The 18,121-nt window shown below is 39.9% G+C and overlaps 1 protein-coding gene across 1 annotated transcript; it reads right to left on the bottom strand.

Annotated features, from left to right (window-relative positions):
* Positions 1–263: 263 nt before the first annotated feature.
* On the bottom strand, positions 264–3,186 carry LOC126793892 (uncharacterized). The gene is made up of 2 exons (XM_050520525.1): positions 2,745–3,186; positions 264–672 (listed from the first exon to the last, which is right to left on the bottom strand). Exons 1-2 carry the CDS (start codon positions 3,141–3,143, stop codon positions 397–399), a joined length of 675 nt encoding a protein of 224 aa, XP_050376482.1. The 5' UTR covers positions 3,144–3,186; the 3' UTR covers positions 264–396.
* Positions 3,187–18,121: the final 14,935 nt, after the last annotated feature.

Genomic DNA, 18,121 nt, shown 5'->3' with positions numbered 1-18,121 from the left:
ATTCGAGTAGATGGATCTTCTTTATCAGTCAAGAAAAAGAAGAATTAACAAGAGGAGTAAGCAATATTTGAACATAATCCCAAACTGCATAAACCTGTATAAGACTCCATCAGAATGCCACAACACCAAATAATAGAGATCAGTAACAACTCCAATCACATTCAAACATCTACTGCATAAACCTCTTATACACCGAAAATTCCATCAGAATGTCACAAAACCAAATAATAAAGATCAGTAACATGAAACATAAAATTAAAATGCAAGAAAATGCAGAAATTAAAATGCCCCACCACATTCAAACATAATTTGCTCATACAAATTAAGAACAGAAATAACAATGTTCTGGAATTAAAATTTGTTCGCACAGAGGAACTAACAGAAATGCAGTTACCCTTACTTAAAATTTTCAGCGAACCAATGATTGATTTTTGGAAGCCCATTAGGCAACAAATGTTGCACTCGGTACCTCAGCCATTCAGCAATTTCTAAATCGTCCAGCCCTGAAACCCATGAGCACTCACGCAAGTTTCCCGTCAAAAAATCAACAGCCATAACATAGAATTTCCTAGGCAGTGACTTCGCAAGACATAATTGATGTATTCGAACTTCGGCGACATCCAACGCATCTGGGTCAGCGGCAGAACCCATTTCATGCCTTCTGATTGCAACCTGTCATCAAAAGATTCTCAATCCTATATTTATTTTCAGGCAATTAATACAATTTGGTATGTGAAAACGCTCACTAGTTCCTTGTAATGTAGTAATCTGCTTTGCTGATGCAAGTAAGGTGTTATTATTATGTGTGCAGAACATCAATGCAAGTAAGGCATTGCTTAGCATTATCTTTAGATGTATGATCTTATTTTGTTTGTGCTTATGCTATTGAAACTTTTAAAACTATATTGACTGATCGCTTACTTCATTTTGAACTTTTAGCTGAGCACAAAACTCTTGTTTTCAAATAACACATGAAAATAATTTAACACGGAATTGTTTCATGCCACTTTAGGCCGCATTGTTGATGTATGGAGTACTGTATATATGTATTGATGTTTTCGGTATTTGGCTTGATCACTTGTTTTCAGTGAATTAATTTTATTATGACTACTAGACAACCTTTAGTTCATATACATATAAAGAGAGTTACAGAAGTTTCATATTACAGAGTCTCTGTAATGCGATGTAAAAGATCGTTCTACATTATCTAATTGGTCCCTTCCATATACTTGTGTGCTGTTTTGAAAACCTTTATAATTAGTCTTCATTATATGCACAATCATTCATATAGGCATAGCATTTACACATGTCAAAAGGTGATGCATCAAGCAGTTATATGTGTGTGTACGTATATATCTTATACATGCATAAACTTGTTAATTATGGCTTCAAGGGAAGGAAAACTAGTTTCAGTATTTTGGCTTTTGTCAAGTTGCATAGCATCTGTAGTCAACATATACACATGATTGTGGCTAAATTAAAGGGCTGGTGAGTTAGAAATGACTTCAGCAAAACTTGAATTAACGTACGAGAATTAATATTAAAGTTTTTTGCCTTCTATGCATGCTGACATTGACTTTATAAGACTGAGATGTTCCTCTTTTTGGTGTTATTTCAATGTAAAACGTTGAGCTCTAGAGTAGCATAAAACACTATGATCTAACCAGTTTAATTGGTTTTAACTGTTTAAATGCATCTCATTGTTATGAAAAGTAGGTAATGACACTTTTGTTACAAAGAGGTTACTCATGCTTTTAATGTATTGAAATGCAGAAAATTTTATCAAGATTTAGCTACAGGCAAGTTTGGTCAGCCTATTGAGCTTCAGGTTATATGTCACTATATGGAAAATTAAGAAAAGGATTGAGCCTATTTCTGCGACATATCTATGTTTCAAGTAGTATGTAAATCAGGATCTATTCAAAATTTCTAGTAAAATTTTAGTGATTTGCAGATTTAATCAATTGCAGTTTTTTTTTGGCCTTGTCATATTGGTGTATCTTGTTTTACTGTACTTCAGACTTGAAATTGATCCTCACAAATGTGATTGCAGTCTTCTAAAACCTGCAACTCAATTTGTTTTATTCTCAATACTTGTCACTGTATATGGACAAACATATTCTTTTTGTTTTCTCTGTTTGTTCAGTATAGATTGAGAGTAGGAAACAGTGGGAGTAAAATGTTTTACTTGTCTTCTATTTGTTGAAACTCCCAGTTTTGCCTGATAGAGGTTGTATTTCGTATATTCTCTTGTTTTGGTGCGAAAATATGAAAATTTTAGTCCTGATCGATCTGATTCAGCTAATGAAGTTTACATGTAATTTGGTTAATTTTTTTATTTGTTTTGGCTCAGTTAAGATCATGAGTCTTACTGACAAGGGTAGCACTCAATGTTGGTGATATGTGATTTCTAGGCAACTGATGATGAAACATCTTTTCAGTTACACTCTGATATTGGACTTTACATTATCCATATTCATTAAGACAAATATTTGATTAAATTTGAGATAAATAACAAGAAATACAATATTATATCTCGATCATGTTACCTATTGAAAAACGTATTGTTATTTCCACTTCATGGATCAGAATCATGATTTTGGGTGCTCGTTATTGTTATTCAGGTCTATTTGATGCATTATTAAGATACAAACTAACAACGAACATTCTTCCTCCTAAATCACGTTTTCCTCCGTATCTAGCTCAGTTGGCGAAGTAAATAGAAACCTGCTTGCATTACTAACCTGTTTTGAGTTTACAGAGCAGGAGGAGGTACAATAACCTTCTTCTTCTCTCTCTTCTTTCCTCTTCTTTCCTCTTCTCTCCTTTTCTTCCTGATCTCTCTTCCTTTTCCTGGCGTGCAGATCAGGCTCTGATACACACTTGGTGCCGGGTTCTGCAGCGAACCTTGACCTAGTACTTTTGGGGGCTTCCTGCTGCATGGGGGGCTTTGATGGGGAAGCTTCCGTCTTCTTCTTCTGATCAGGCTTGGAGTTCTTGTGGGGAGTGACCACCACAGTAGTAGTGTTGTCGGGCTGCTCGGTGGCGGACTCGGAACCGGAGTCGGTCGGCGCTTCCTCCGATGAAGAGGAAAATGGTGGGACTTTTAGTGGAGAAGGGCGGTTACGTTGTCCACGAGCCATTGGTAGAGAGATTTCAGAGCTAGGAGAAATATGGGAGAGCTGGGAGAACAGTACAAACAAAAGAGTAGAGAGTAAAAGGGAGAGAGAGAGAGAAGTGATGAACTGAGGAAGATTAAACAGGAGGGGAGCACCCATAAACAGTGCAAAGTAATTAATGGGGACTTTTGTGTTTATCTTACAATTTTCGAGAACCAAATCATCATTGCATCCTAGCTCGTTTAATACGCCAGAAATTTAAACCCTATATAATATAATGATGTGATTTGATTGATTTAGCTCTGAGGGAGCCTTCTCAAATCTCAAGGTGAAAAATGTACTTAATATAGGGTTTGATGAAGCTTGATAGGAATATATCAACTACCCAAATCACTCTCTGAAAATTGAATCTCCCAATTATCTTATATATCTTATTAATTATATGTTAACAAGAGATCAAGAAATTCGGTTTGGCTTTTGAATATTTCTGAATATCCGATCATTCCCATATGACTTTAATTTTCAATTTCAGTGTTTAGGATGAGGAAGAAATTTGTTGGTTTTCCACCCGATTGATCCAAGAGAAAAATGACATTGTCACATGCACATTCGCAAGCTAACTATCCGAACAGGAAAATAATATATTTGTGGAAAAAATGTGAGACAGTCATATACAATTTGATAACCAAACACTGTTTTGCTAGAATGCTTTTGATCACCAAACTCCCTTCTCCCTAATATGTGCGTCAATGCCTAATATGCACATCGAAGAGTGGTTGCTTGAGAATTTACCATGATGATGTGTTCATGACTTGTATCAACCTGGGAGAAACACGAGCGTTTGATTTTTATCAACTCCTATGGTGGGGCATACATTTCCCACATTTGTACACGTTGGGCTGAGTAAAGATCATGACATACCCCCATGAGAAAATTTAACTATGCAAAAGACATTCTTTTCTCTCAATCTAATTTCTCAGCTCACGTTCTCATCTCTCAAATGCATATAGTCAGAGTATCTCACAATGCACTATGCATGCCAATTTAAATACTAATGCTTTTATGGAAAACAATGTTATTGCCAAATAAGACATATTGATTACACATGCTTTTATCGAAAACGATAACAAACAAGAGTTATCAAACAAGATCACTCAAATTATTGAATTCAATTATAATTTAATCATCAAACTAAAGAGAGATTCCCCAAGAGACCCTACCTGGAATCCGAGTTAGGTTTCGATGCTAAGAAGAAAATAGTAACTCAGTGACACACATTCTTAGACCTTATCCATATGCTTTTGGCATAGTTGATATCCACTCGGTCCTCGTAATGAGTTTTGAGTTAGTTTTGGGTCCACTCCATTTTGGGTCTGTGTTTATGTCCTAATTTATATAAAAAATATGAGAAATAAGTTTTTAATTAATTTAAATATTGTCTGGTACTAATTTGTAATTTTCTATAATTTAAACTAGCATTTTTACTACACACGATGTGTGTAGAATTTGTTTCTTCAGAAAAAGTCATATTTCTGAGACGCTATTAATTGAGTTTGTTTGGGAGTGAGTTACTCCTCTTCATGTTCCTAAAAACATGGTCTTGCTACAGAAGAATGTAATACGCATCAAAAAAGGGAGAAACATTATCTTTATTAATTGATAAGGAGACCTTATATATAGGCATTACATTGAGTATCATGTAAAATAAGAGATTATATATAATTCCTTATATAGACTAACCTATAGTAATTAGGACAAGATACACCAGAAGATTACATAGATAATTCTCCTACAATAGGCCTCTAAATTTTCTAGATAAGAGGAGAGTTCAAATTCCAAAAGATTAGAATTCTATTGCGTAGGAAAATTATTACAATATTTAGTCTTTTTCTTTTCTCATATTTACCCTTTATTTATGAAATTTTTGAAATTAAGTTGTTTAATAGATCAAGGGAAAAAAATAAAATTAGCAACTTGGCAGTTCCATATGACAAATTGCTTTAATATATACAGATTGCTGGCGTATTAAGTATGAGTGTGTATTTGAAGATTTGAGGTATGTATTTAATAGTTCTTAATTAATATATACAATAGAACAGAGGGTAATTTTGGTATTTAAAAGAAAAAAAACGTGTGAATAGCGTGTCAAGCAGTCATTTAGTCAACAGTCCTAGCTGGCATTTGTGCCTACCTGGATCCTTCGTGGAATTTACTTTACAGCCTGGAAGTATGATGCGGCTTCCCTAATCCTTATATAAACTCTTGCCGAGATCTAAAATCGGGAAAAATACTCTTCTTCTTTCTTCCTCTATGCGATTCTCTCTTGATCTCAACAAACCGATTCTCATTTTCCTTTTCTGGTTCTCTTAACAAAATCAACCGGGGATGGAAACCCTAATCTCTGACGAATTGAGTGTCAGTAGCGCCATCCTGATGCGCTTCACCGATCCAACTCGTAAGGATCACAAGAAATCCGCAGAATCATTCTTGGAATCGCCCACGGCGGTGACTCTGACGCCCCTCACTTACATGGACGCCACCCGCTCATTGCTTCACTAGATCTTATCTTCCTTTTCTTCCAAAACTGCCCCTGATACCATGGTCATCCAAGCCCTCTTCTCCATTCTGTCTGCCCTAATTTTTCTAGTGTCCCCATTGTTAACACCTCCCCATGAACGTGGTAATTCCATGCCAAACTTCCTCTAATTCCAGTCGCCAGACCGGTAACCAGCAACCCGGTAACACCGGAAGCCATGATAGCAACACCTCCGATCTGAACCTTGCCATTGACGCCGCCCAAAGTGGCACACCTGAACAATAAATACATCTTGTGCTAGTTCACATTCCCACATTGGAGGAAGAACCTATCATGTCTCCAAATGCGCCTATAAAAGGTCCACGTAGACCACCAGAAAAATGTGACACATTCCAAAGTCTTTAACTCTCGAACTTAAATTTCATTGCGGATCCTAACTTAAGCTTTGGAAGGTCAAAGGCTGACACACCGCTGGCCCTTTAACTTGACACGTGTTGTGTGCAAGTCCCACTAAGTTGACACATCGGAATACAAGGCTACGAGAAGTTAAGTCGCCCCAAATTTAGCACTCGTAACATTTGGCGCTAGAAGGAGGGTCCTCATCAGCACGATTCTTCCAGATTGAGCGACAAATGGCTGTCATTAATTTACACCCGTCCCCCCGCCGATTCCCTCCTCGGGAGGCGTACACCTCGCTCTTGCTAAGGTTGTTCCCTGATTCGGAACCAACGACCAGAGGGCTGTCCCGGGTCCCATTTATTGATTCCCAGACGATACTGGAGAGAGCACTGCGGGATGTTGTAAGGCTCTAGGTCGAAAAAAAAGGAAGAACGTCGGGTGACCTGGGCCGCCATGGCATGAACGGCTGAACTTGAGAAGGAACAACAACTCCTCCGAACTGCGCTCAAAAGCTAGATCGAGACATACAAAGCTCTGGAAATGGTACGATGGCGGTTTCTCACCCTAACGCCGCAGATTGTGCCCGCCAGAAAAGCTCCTGAGGCGCCGCTATGGTTGCGGCTGCAATGAAGAACATAGCAGATCACTCAACCGCTGCTCTCCACGTTTTTGGATGGGCCATCGCCGCCTCCCCAATATATGATGGACTTTGACCTAAAGGATCCCGGGGTGAATGAGAATGTCCAGGAGGCCCTAGTGGAGTCACAATCGGTACAAGAACTCCAAACTCGACCCCTGCTCCAGATGAACAAAACCTTTGAAAGTTTAACCACCAGGGTAGATGAAATTGAGAAATAAAACGTCCCTCGCCCACTGCATGAGGGGTATGGAGGCCGTACTAGCTCATTCACCCCCCAGGTACAGGCAAAGCGGCGCCCATCAGGAGATAAGCCTCTCAAGGTCACGAAGTATAACGGGCGTTCTAACCAGTACACGCACTTGAAAAACTTCCAGTCGGCATTGGCAAGTACACGGTACATGTACACCCAGTCGTGCCATGCTATCCAAGAAACACTAGCATATCAGGCCCTGAGCTGGTTCAGCCTACCCCCGGGCTCAGTTGACAGTTTCACACAGCTTATAGAGAAGTTTTCAGTAGCTTCATCCTGCAAGCCAATGTGCACCACGACACCAACTCCATGTTCAAAATACAATAGCAGAGAGATGATAATCTCCGGGACTTCTTGTCGATGGCAGACCCCCACGGTGTGGTGCCATGACCTGGATTGTGTTATCACCGAGGCGGCATTCCGGCAAGCAATCAAGTCAGGGACATTTCTCCATCGGATCAACGAACACCCTTCGAGGATATACGAGGAGTTGATTAAAGCGGCCACTCGGTGGGCGCAGGCTGAGTACCGCACTTATGGAGCAGGTACTTCAGCGCAGGCTACACATCGCTCCACCTAGGACAAGTTAGACCCACCCCATGGGACTAGCGGACAAAACGCCCGGGATGGAAATAGAAAGATAGGCGCCGAGATCGCTGGGATAATCGAGGTCGTACCGACATGTATCTGACCAAGAGTCACATATCCCTGATAGGATACAGGCAGGCTGACCCCCTCGGAACGAGGTCTTCACAAATCTCACCATGTCCTATGCCGAGATATATGAGCGCCACAAAGACCTCTTGCCGCAATCCTCGAGGTGGAAGTATGACAAGAGGCCTATCTGGAACCAACACTTGGAAGTATTGTGCTTATTACGCTGATTTGGGGCACAACACAGATGTTTGTTACACACTGAGGTCTGCCATAGAAGAGTTGGTCCGGGTTAGGAAGTTAAACTAGTACCGTACGGGCACAGCCGATAGTAGTTGATAAGTCTCTCTGACATGCTCTCGGATAGGAAGGCCTGGATCGGGACCGGATTGGAGCCAGAACTCCTGGCCCAATTAGTGGCATACCTCTAGAGCCATCAACATGTGTTTGCTTGGTCCTATGTAGACATGCCAGGGATCTCTACCGACTTCATCTCCCACAAGCTCAACATCCTAGAAGGCTCTAGGCCAATTCGCTAGAAGCGCAGGAAATTTAATCAGGAAAAAATGCTTGGCAAGTTGTGGGTCTGAAACGAATAAGTGTCGCTGCATGCAACATCATTACATATCCCCATGCAAAAATCGGCAGGTTAGTACCCATTACCAAGTCTAAGCTCTGCTAGATCGTGCAGTGAATGAACATGAGGAATAATATGTTCAACGACAATCCCAGTAGACATGCAAAATGAAATCATCAAAGTCGTGGAGGTGAACTCTCCAACGATATCCAATCAAATAGATTCGAGAGGATGGGAAGGGTGGTGAGCCCTTAGTATGATAATCATAGCTAAAACTTTAGCAAATGCAGCGTTTCTTGTGGAAAGCAAAGCGACGTGTGACCAACATGTCAATACTCTTAACCTATACCATAAAAATACCGAAAAATGTCCGCATTCGGTTGGATAGGGTCCACTAATGTCACCTTAAATACTTTGTACGAATGGAATGTTCTTGGTTAGAGCCTTAGCAAATAAGGACTTCCTTGAAATCTAGCAAGATAAAAATCTTTGCAAAATGAGCGATGGGCATCAGAGATTCTCATGAAGGCATTAGAAAACACGGGAGGCATCACAAGCTCCTCTGAAGGAGGGGATGCCGCCACCGACGGCCTGAATGCCATGGAGCAGAGGTGAGGTGATCCTCCAATCGCTTCCGGGATTTGAAAAATGGATGACCATGTGAATTCTTAAGAATTCTAATCATCATAGTCCAGAATGACCAAAAAATGATCATGTCAAAACCGAGAAGACAGTAAAACCGAACCCATGATTCAAAGAATCTTAAGTTACATAAAGCTACTGTCTAAGCTTGAAAAAGGTACTGTAAATGAAATCTGACAGATTTATTCCTCTCCATTTTTAACACAAATATTAAGATGTAAATTCATCATTGGCATGTAGGGCCTCTGAAACTTAGCAAGGTACGAAGATATAAAACACAATCTCCGCATGAGATCCGTAAAACAACTACATGTGTCGTAGAACAGTGTGGGTAGTTACGCAATTAGCAGGACACTCGATTTCACGGCGGGACATGCTCAAAATAAAATTAAGAGAGTCAACGACACGATGAACTTCTCTAGACAATACGCCATAGGATATTGTAAGAGAGGAGATTGAAACAAATGTGCAATCCCATCGAGTGTATCACATGGCAATAGAACTACATTCTTCAACTTAAGAGTTGGAAAAACATGGTGTTGGAGCAGTTGAATACCAAACAATTAGAGTGGAAAACCATCCATTTGGTGTGGGTGGTCACCAATAATAATAAAATCGTTTGAGCTATGAAACGATTTGGAGAAAACCTGAAAACCATGTCAAAATAACTCAAAACCGGTTGAAATTTAGACTAAAAAACGTGGAAATATGCCGGAAAAATGATGAGAAATGACAAAAAAATCGTTGAAAACTTGCCGGAACCGACAGCGCCCATTGTCGGAAAACCGGTTGGCGGCAATCGGAGCTGGCCGGCAAGGAGGCTGGGGCTGCTGTCCGACACGGGACGCCAGCAAGAACCGGAAGGTGGTGCCGGAAATGCCGGCAAGTGGCCTGAAGGCGGCCAAAATGCCAGAAAACGTTCCGGTAACGCCAGAACAGTAACCGGGAAAAATGACATCAATTTTGACGTTTCGAGGTCCGTTTTTCAAATTTCAAAGTCCAAAATCACAATGCAGTACTATTAGAGTCTCATGTAATCCAAAAGTGGCCAATTTAAAAACCACGTGAGTTGCAAACGTTGACCATTCATGATAGGTTTAAAGAAAATAAAGTTCTCACGAGTTCAGCTTACAAGAAATATGAGAAATTTTATTGAATATGCCAATATTTAATATAACACAAACAAGCTTTCAATTCTAATAAACGACTTAAGCTAAAGTCTAGCAAGAATCATGGCAATGCCAATGTCATACTTGAAAAATAGTAAGCAGAAAACATAGTCAAAATAAATTGACTAATCAAAAGTCCGTAGCAACAAAATCTTGCATATCGGATCGGGCGGAGCCTTAGCCTGAGGCCAAAAAAAGTGCTTACTTGAGAATGAAAGAATGTTACGTTTCCATCTCTAAAATTCCCTCAAAAAATAGATACAGGTGCCAAAAATGACATGTGTTTCTCGGATGTGGAGCATGGTTCAAGGTCAACTCTGATAATACAACGTCATAGACGTTTATTGAATCACTTTCAGTGTGTCCTATAGAATTCGTTATTTTTGGGATCTTTTGTCAGCAAATAGTACTGCTTCAGAGTAATAAATTTCAACTCAAATAAATGAGTACATAGACCTTGAGATTATTGTTTATAGACATGAGTTTAAGAAAACTCAAACATTCAAATAACAGTCGCGAGGACGACGCATCCATAAGAAACGAGGGCTGTATAGGTTTCGAATAATCGAAACGATTCGAGTATGTAACCGGAATTAAAAGAGTTGTGATGTATATGGTCACAAAATAATCGATGCATATCGGCGATTCTCATGATCGCACCCAAAACAGCGGTGCACTCAGGCGACCACACGAAATCGATTTCTTCCCTTTAAATAATAACGTGACTCCCCTAGGACCGTCACACGAAAAACGTCAACTAAGAGGGGAATCATATCCCTCTTTGGTCTCATCGGCGTTATAAGAAATGCCGGAAAGAAGACATGAAAAAGACTAATAGCGCCCAATAATTTTTATATATATGTTCAAAAGCAGCAACTTTACGAAAAAACATACTTGTTGGTCTGCTAAATAGACCACATATAATTAAATTGCTCTGTAAATCGATCGTCATGCAAGAAGTTGCTTGATGAATTCCTTTTTGATCTTCGTATTGATGTCATAAATTGCGCATGAGTAACGTCCGTCTTAGGCATGCATGTCATCACAGTGGTACAACAATTGAACATTTTTCATCGGAGTGCCGGGAAGGCCGGACTAGGGTTGACGACAGTCAAAGGATGCAAGCGACGCCGGGCCGGACTGGGGTGGTCAATCTTGATGTCTGGATGTCTTCACCGAATCTTGGCAGCGTCGGGTCTAGCAAAACTAGACGTCGGATCTGCAAGCATGGGGCGTCGGTTGGGTGGACGGACGGGGCAAGAGCGGCGACGCCAGGCCGGGACGACACATAGGTCGGGAAGATGTCGGACGAACGTCGTCGATGTCGGAGTGAGACGGGGATGAGGGAGGCGTCGACGGAGCTCTGGGTTTCTCTATGCTATTTCGTCGTTGGTTGCGCGTCTGGGTAGCGATGCGTAGGTCGGAGCGGCATGGCAGCAGGTCGCCAGCGCGGGGACGGTCGACGTAAGTCGATGGAGAAGATGGGGTGCCCACAGTAATTCCGATTTCTGATTTTTTTTTTCTGTGATTTTTTTTTAGCAGAAGGAAAATTTTCTTCATCTTATGTCGAAATTTTCCAGAAATTAGGGTTCTAGACCTAGGAACACAGGGTTAGAACTACGTGTTGATAACGTGTTTCAGGATGAAAAATTGTGTATTATTGAATGATAGGGGGCCTATATATAGGTATTACATCACCTGAATCTCGCTGGATTCGGAGTCCTAATCTATTACAGAGATGCAAATCTATCTCTAACAGGAAACCTAATAAGGCTAAGACACACACAATGGTAGAATAATAATTCTCTCAGAACAGAGAAGTTATTAATGGAGTTTAAGTGAAAGTCGGTTACTCCTTTTTTCATGTTCGTGAAAACGTGATTCAGTAAATTTTTTGGATAAGAGGAGATCTCAAATTCTAAAAGGTGAGTTTGTCAAAAACAATTCTAAAAGGTGAAGAATTATATGCGTGAGAAATTTCAATGATTTTTTCTTGTTTTTACCTCTTGTTTATGAAATTTCTGAAATTAAGTTGTTTAATAAATTAAGGGCAAAAAAATGAATTGGCACCTTGACAATTCCATATGCCAAATTATTTTAATTAATAAATACTAGTCTTTCTGCACATGCGATGCACTTGCGGAAAGCCGCTCTCGCACGTGCGAATTTGTATTTTCTAATCTTTCTTTTTGAAATTGTAACTACACGCCGATCAATCCAAAACATAATTATTAAAATCAAATTTTCCAAATTATAAATGGACGATATTTGATTTCAAATATGTTCCAAATTATCAATATTGACAACTTGTATACAAATAGATACGTATCAAACTCCTTAAAAATTGTGGTCCAGAATGGCTTTTACCCTAAAGAAGCAAGGCCCTTGCGTGTTAGACGACACAATCCGCTCAAGAGAGTTATTCTGATCCCGATTCGAATCAAGCTCAAAACTGGATCTTTGATTCTCAGGATTCACGCACTACCAAAATCATCATATGCTTCATGTCGGTTCAATTCTGAATCAACCAAAATTTTCACCAAGATTATCCCATCAACAACCCTACACCCAAAAACTGAAAATTGTAAATCTGAACCTTCTTTGTATATAGGGAAGAGGGATGGACAGAGTAGCAATCAAATAATATAACATCAAAGCTTTGTTCACTATCATCCTAAGTTCATTACTGATCAATGTTGTACCTCATTAATTTCTCATTGAATCTGATTACTCCTGTCACTATAGAACAACACATAGTATAACCTAAAATGGAAAAGGAAAAGTATGAAACTCTAGAATCGCTAATGAAGCATCAAATGCCATTAATAAGGGAAGGAACTACATAGCTCTAGCACTGAACATGAGTGAATGTGAATCAAGTCAATCAACTGTACGTATACAGAATCATAACAAAAACAAAAGCGAGAATATAGATTTTTAGAAAGGAACTGAAAAAAATAATCAAAAAAGTAGAAAAGTCTATTTATCCTGAAATTAGAATATAGGTATTTCCCTATTAACATAGCTCATCATGATGTATAAAACTCGAATCTGTAATAACCCGATTTTTCGGGACGAGTTAATCGACTATTTCTAAAGTTTTGAGTTTTAGAAATGATTTAAATCGTGTTTGTTCCGTTTTGTAACATCGGGAATCGAAAACGGAAACGTCTTCGGAACGTTTAATAAGTAAAACGTTACGTTTCCGAACGCAATTATCGACTTTTATTCCGTTGCTCGGTTGTGAAAACTTCCTTCACGAAAGTTGTAGAGCTCGTCGATACGAGTTCGAGAGTATGTGACGCGTTCTAATCGGACGACGTACGTAAAAGTTTTTAACGACGGAAGTTAGTTTCCGATTTTGGGAGGGGGTATAAAAGGAAATTGTTTTAGTTAGGGTTCCCATAATTGGAAACCCTTTCGTTTCACTCTCTCCCCCGCCTCCCTCGGTTCTCTCTCTCTCTCACCCGACCCTCCTCTCTCTTTCTCTCCCTTCCGAATCGTTCTCTCCCCCGACCCCCACCTCCAGCCGGCGTGTCGACCACCGCCGACGCAGAGAGCACCGTGCTGACCCAGAGGTCGACACACTCACGCACGCAGCGTCGGAGCTCCACCACGGCGTCAAGGTCCTGCAATCCACCGAAACCTTCGCGAGCTCTCCGGCGACAATCCGACGATCCAAGAACGCGATTGAGGTGAGGGTTAGCCTAGGATGATTGTGGTGATGCTTGTTGAGATTTTTGTGGTTGTTTTGAGTTGTTTAGAGGGAGATCGGAGGATGAAGTTTTGGGTGAGATGCCGCCGCCTTAGGCGGCACGTGTGGGCGAGTAGAGGGGGCTAGGCACGGTGTGAGGCTGTGGGAAGGCAGAGGGAAGGAAGAGGGTGGTTTTAGAGGCGGCGGTGGCGCGATACGCGCCGTGGTTAGCCTCGGCGCGTGGGCCCCACGCGCGGCCCGCCGGAGGTGGCGCGTGTGCCACACGCGCCGCCACGTGCAGCGGTGGGAACGGTTTTGACAGAAGGGTATTTTGGTAATTTACTGTGTACGGTAAATGTAAATGTAATTTTTATTTACTACGGTAAATGTAATTAAATTTTACCTACGGTAAATGTAAATATAAATTACTTTCAGTAAATGTAAAAAGTAATTTTGTAAAAGGGTAATTTAGTAAATTTTATTTACTGAATTGTATTCACATTTAAATCGTACGTATACGTACAGAAATACGTATTAATATTTATACGTACAGAAATACGTATTAATATTTATACGTACAGAAATACGTATTTAATAATTATACGTACAGAAATACGTATATAATATTTATACGTACAGAAATACGTATTAATATTTATACGTACAGAAATACGTATTAATATTTATACGTACAGAAATACGTATTAATATTTATACGTACAGAAATACGTATATAGTATTTATACGTACAGAAATACGTATATAGTACTTATACGTACAGAAATACGTATTAATTGAGTATTGTACAGTAACCGTGAATAGTGAACAGTGAACAGTAACTTCGTATAAACCAAAATTGCTGAACAGTAACCGTTTATTACTGTTTTGGCATTTAAAGGTTTAACGAAACGATTCTAAACTCCTTTCTTATCTTTTCAAGGTGATCTATTAGCGAGGGAAGGAAATTATCTTCGGAAATTGTGGGATTCACGCTCAAGTCAATAAGGTGAGTAAAATCTCACTGAATTACGAATCTACCCTCGTGGTGATTCAACATTTTTGCAAGTGTGTTTATTTAATGAATTACAACATGTATATAACTTAGTGGACTACGTATATATATATAGTATAATGGTAATAAATACATATATATATATATAGTTCATTAAATTACATACTGTTATTAATTCATTAAAAATAGTCATTTCGGTGACAGAAAAATTGTGCATGTGTGATTTTAATGGTACGATATGATGTGGGATTATTGTACGTAATTTTTCAGGTGTTTATGAAATATGACATGTATATGATATAGTGGACTATGTATATATTGTATAAATGGTAAATAAATACGAATATATATGGTTTGCTATATAATATACTGTTATGATTTTTATTATGATATATTGTGAAAGTTTTAAAACGTACAATATGATGAGTGATTATTGTACATGATTTTATCACGGAAAATGTGAAATATTGTGATTTGTCTTCGGACGTGATGTGTGGTACAATATGATGTGAGATTATTGTACATGTGAGGCAAGTCGGAACCTAGCCTTTGGCCGGGCGAAAGTTACGATACAGTTAGAGCTCTAGTCTGTCTGCCATAGTACTGCATGGAGGTAACGGGTGGTTATCTGCTCATGGGTACTCAGCTTGTTTTGGATGTTGGGTGGCGGGTGGTTACCCAACATCAGCGGTATACTAAGTGAGGGGTAACGGATGTGTACCAGCGCTCATTAGTTACCATTTTGTGAAAGTATTAGAGTAACCAGATGGGTTGCTCGTTTTCTCATGATTTTCATTATACTGTGTTGATGTGGAGTTGTATCTTTTATGAGACGAGAGTTATTTTAATATTTTACTCATACGAGCTGCAAAGCTTACCGGGTTTGTGTTGCAATCCCGGTGCACCAATTTCAATGGTGTAGGGGATACTTCCGCAGGTGCTGAGTAGTGGTGATTGAGTGACGACTCCGAAGACTCGAAGTCGATCGCATCCAGTCGTGGTGAGGTTCCAGCGTGGATTGTGTGTGTGATTTGGTGTGATTTTATTTGTGAGGTTGTTGTGAGGATTATACAATTCCATTTGTTATATGTTGAATTATCATTTGGGTTTGTAATAATCGGCTTGACTGAGTTATATTTTAAACTCAGATGTGATCCGCTGTTACGCTTTAATGATTTCGATTTATTTGAGATTATTTGGTGTTTAACGACTTTAAAATTTTGAGTTTCTAAGCTCGAAATTTTGGGGTCGTTACAGTTGGTATCAGAGCCTAAGTGCGCATTTGGCGATTATCTATACCATCCGGGAGCGATGATCCGACTGCAGGCGGGCACCCATCACATGCTCCTCGGTATTGATATGTCGTCGGGTACGCGAGAGTGTTAGGAGCCACACCTTATGGTTTGGTCCTGTAGAAAGTATTGTGACAATACTCCGATGATTCACCTTCTTCTGAAATTTCATGATTGATATTGGTTGGATCTATTTTATTGAATTCGAGACTTCACATGTATAACTGAGTGTTAATTGTTGAATGGTGAAGAATTTAGAAAATGGACGTGGTCAGGGTCGATGACGGACGAGAGGTCGAGGCCGAGTTAGGGCTGCAGGCCGAGTCCGCAATGTGGAGAACCTTTATGAGGAGGCTGCTCCACTGGAAAGACGAGTTGATCTTGTTGCTATCGTTAGAAACGATAGTCGTGGGTTGAGGTTGATCAAGGACATGAGTGAGCTGCTAGCGCTGTCATTTCATAACGCTTGGATCATGTGGTAGCGGACCATCGGATCGAGAGTATTGGGACTTACTTGGTAATGACTGAGTACTCTGAGTGAGAGAAGACGATGATAGCCACATTCATTTATTGATAGTTGGCAGTGGAGGGGTTAGGATTGATTCCTACGCCTATGGGAACTCTTTACGTGTCACTTCACTTTTGGAGTGTTCCTCGAAATTGGAGACAATGAAAGGCTTATCCTCTTGTGATTGGAAGTAGAGAGTTCTCTGCTTATTTGATAGTGATTCCGGACCACCCTGTGATGTGATCTGAGGAATCGATTGGTTGAGGCCGCAGAACTCGGTGATGATGTGGTCTGAGGAATCGATTGGTTGAGGCCGCAGTACACAGTGATTGTTTGTTTTGACATGGTGGGTTCTTTCGTAGACCCAGGAAACCAGAGTGTCGTATCTCTGACTCGAGTCGGATAATGCCATGAGAGCTTGAGTCATAGCATATGTTGAGTATGTGGATCTGAAGTAACTATCACAGATCGTTGTGATGTCTGAGTAAAGTGAGACGTTCCGGAGACACTGTGTTCTAGCACCTATAACGAAGACGCCGTATGGATGGGACAAATGAATTTCAAGACTAAATGACTGGTGCAATCAGTTTAGAGAGGCTACAATACTCTCTGAGTTTGACAAGCGATCCAGATACTGGAATGCTAACAGGTTTAAGTATATAGTTTCCTATCAGGGCAGAGAACTGTCAAGGAGACTCGATGGAGAACGTTGACCCTATGTTGAGGGAGGTTCAGTGTTTAAATGTTGAGGACTAGATTTTAGTTATGCAACTAATCTAGAGATGTGTAGACCATAGGTTGGAGGTGGTTAACGAAAATTTTCATGACTAGCATCTCTAACGCTATTGGTAACAGAGTGGTAGGGCGTATGATACGTCCATAAAGTGGTAATACAATTATTGAATTGAGATTCACTTTTTGTCGACGTGACATTCCAAACTTGTTTTGGTTCGACTATAGACAATTGATGTTACGCATTGTTCTTGGTTGAGCAAGAAATATAAGGTGATGGAGAAATCTCAATGTGGCGATATGAATTAATTATTTGCTAGATGAGCATTTAAATGAGAACGCTGGCCTTTCAGGATTTAATTAATTTGGTGTTGGGGATTGGAACTTCACAATGCCACAAGTCCAAATGAGACGCAATGGCGGTGAAGTAACTCTATTGAAGGTAAGGTATGAGATGACCTTAGCTTAAAGGTGTTTTGACGAATTTTTCGTGACAAGCACATTCCAACCGGTAAAGAAATGGTTGAGAATCAAATTTTCTTTTCAAGTGCAAGTGGTGTTAGTATGGGGAGACTTAGATGCTCTTCTTCCCTCTATGCATCAGATTATTATTGTTGGATAAGGCGAAGTTGACTGAAGTGTTCAATAAGGGATAATTCTACGATAAAGAGTAATCGATTATATTGCTGTTTGCGGAGAAGTTATGTTGGCCGAATGTGTCGGCCATGAGAGTTCTTAATGAAAGTAAAGAAACAACTGTTTAGAGTGGTGGTATAGCGATCATCTTGGGTTAGTCTGGAGGAGATGGTGGACCCAATATCAGGATTCAGTTGTTGAATTGGTTACTGAATTTATTGTATTACGACTGTGGGAAAAATCAATACTATGGATGATGCC

Source organism: Argentina anserina, chromosome 1 (genome assembly GCF_933775445.1).
Source record: "Argentina anserina chromosome 1, drPotAnse1.1, whole genome shotgun sequence".
NCBI lineage: Eukaryota > Viridiplantae > Streptophyta > Magnoliopsida > Rosales > Rosaceae > Argentina > Argentina anserina.
This window is presented reverse-complemented; position numbering and strand designations above follow the sequence as displayed.

Coding starts and splice junctions, on each gene's coding strand:
- LOC126793892 (XM_050520525.1), bottom strand. CDS start 3,143: ATGGCTCGTGGACAACGTAACCGCCCTTCTCCACTAAAAGTCCCACCA. Junction 673..2,744: donor GCTCTGTAAACTCAAAACAG/GTTAGTAATGCA, acceptor TTTTGATGACAG/GTTGCAATCAGAAGGCATGA.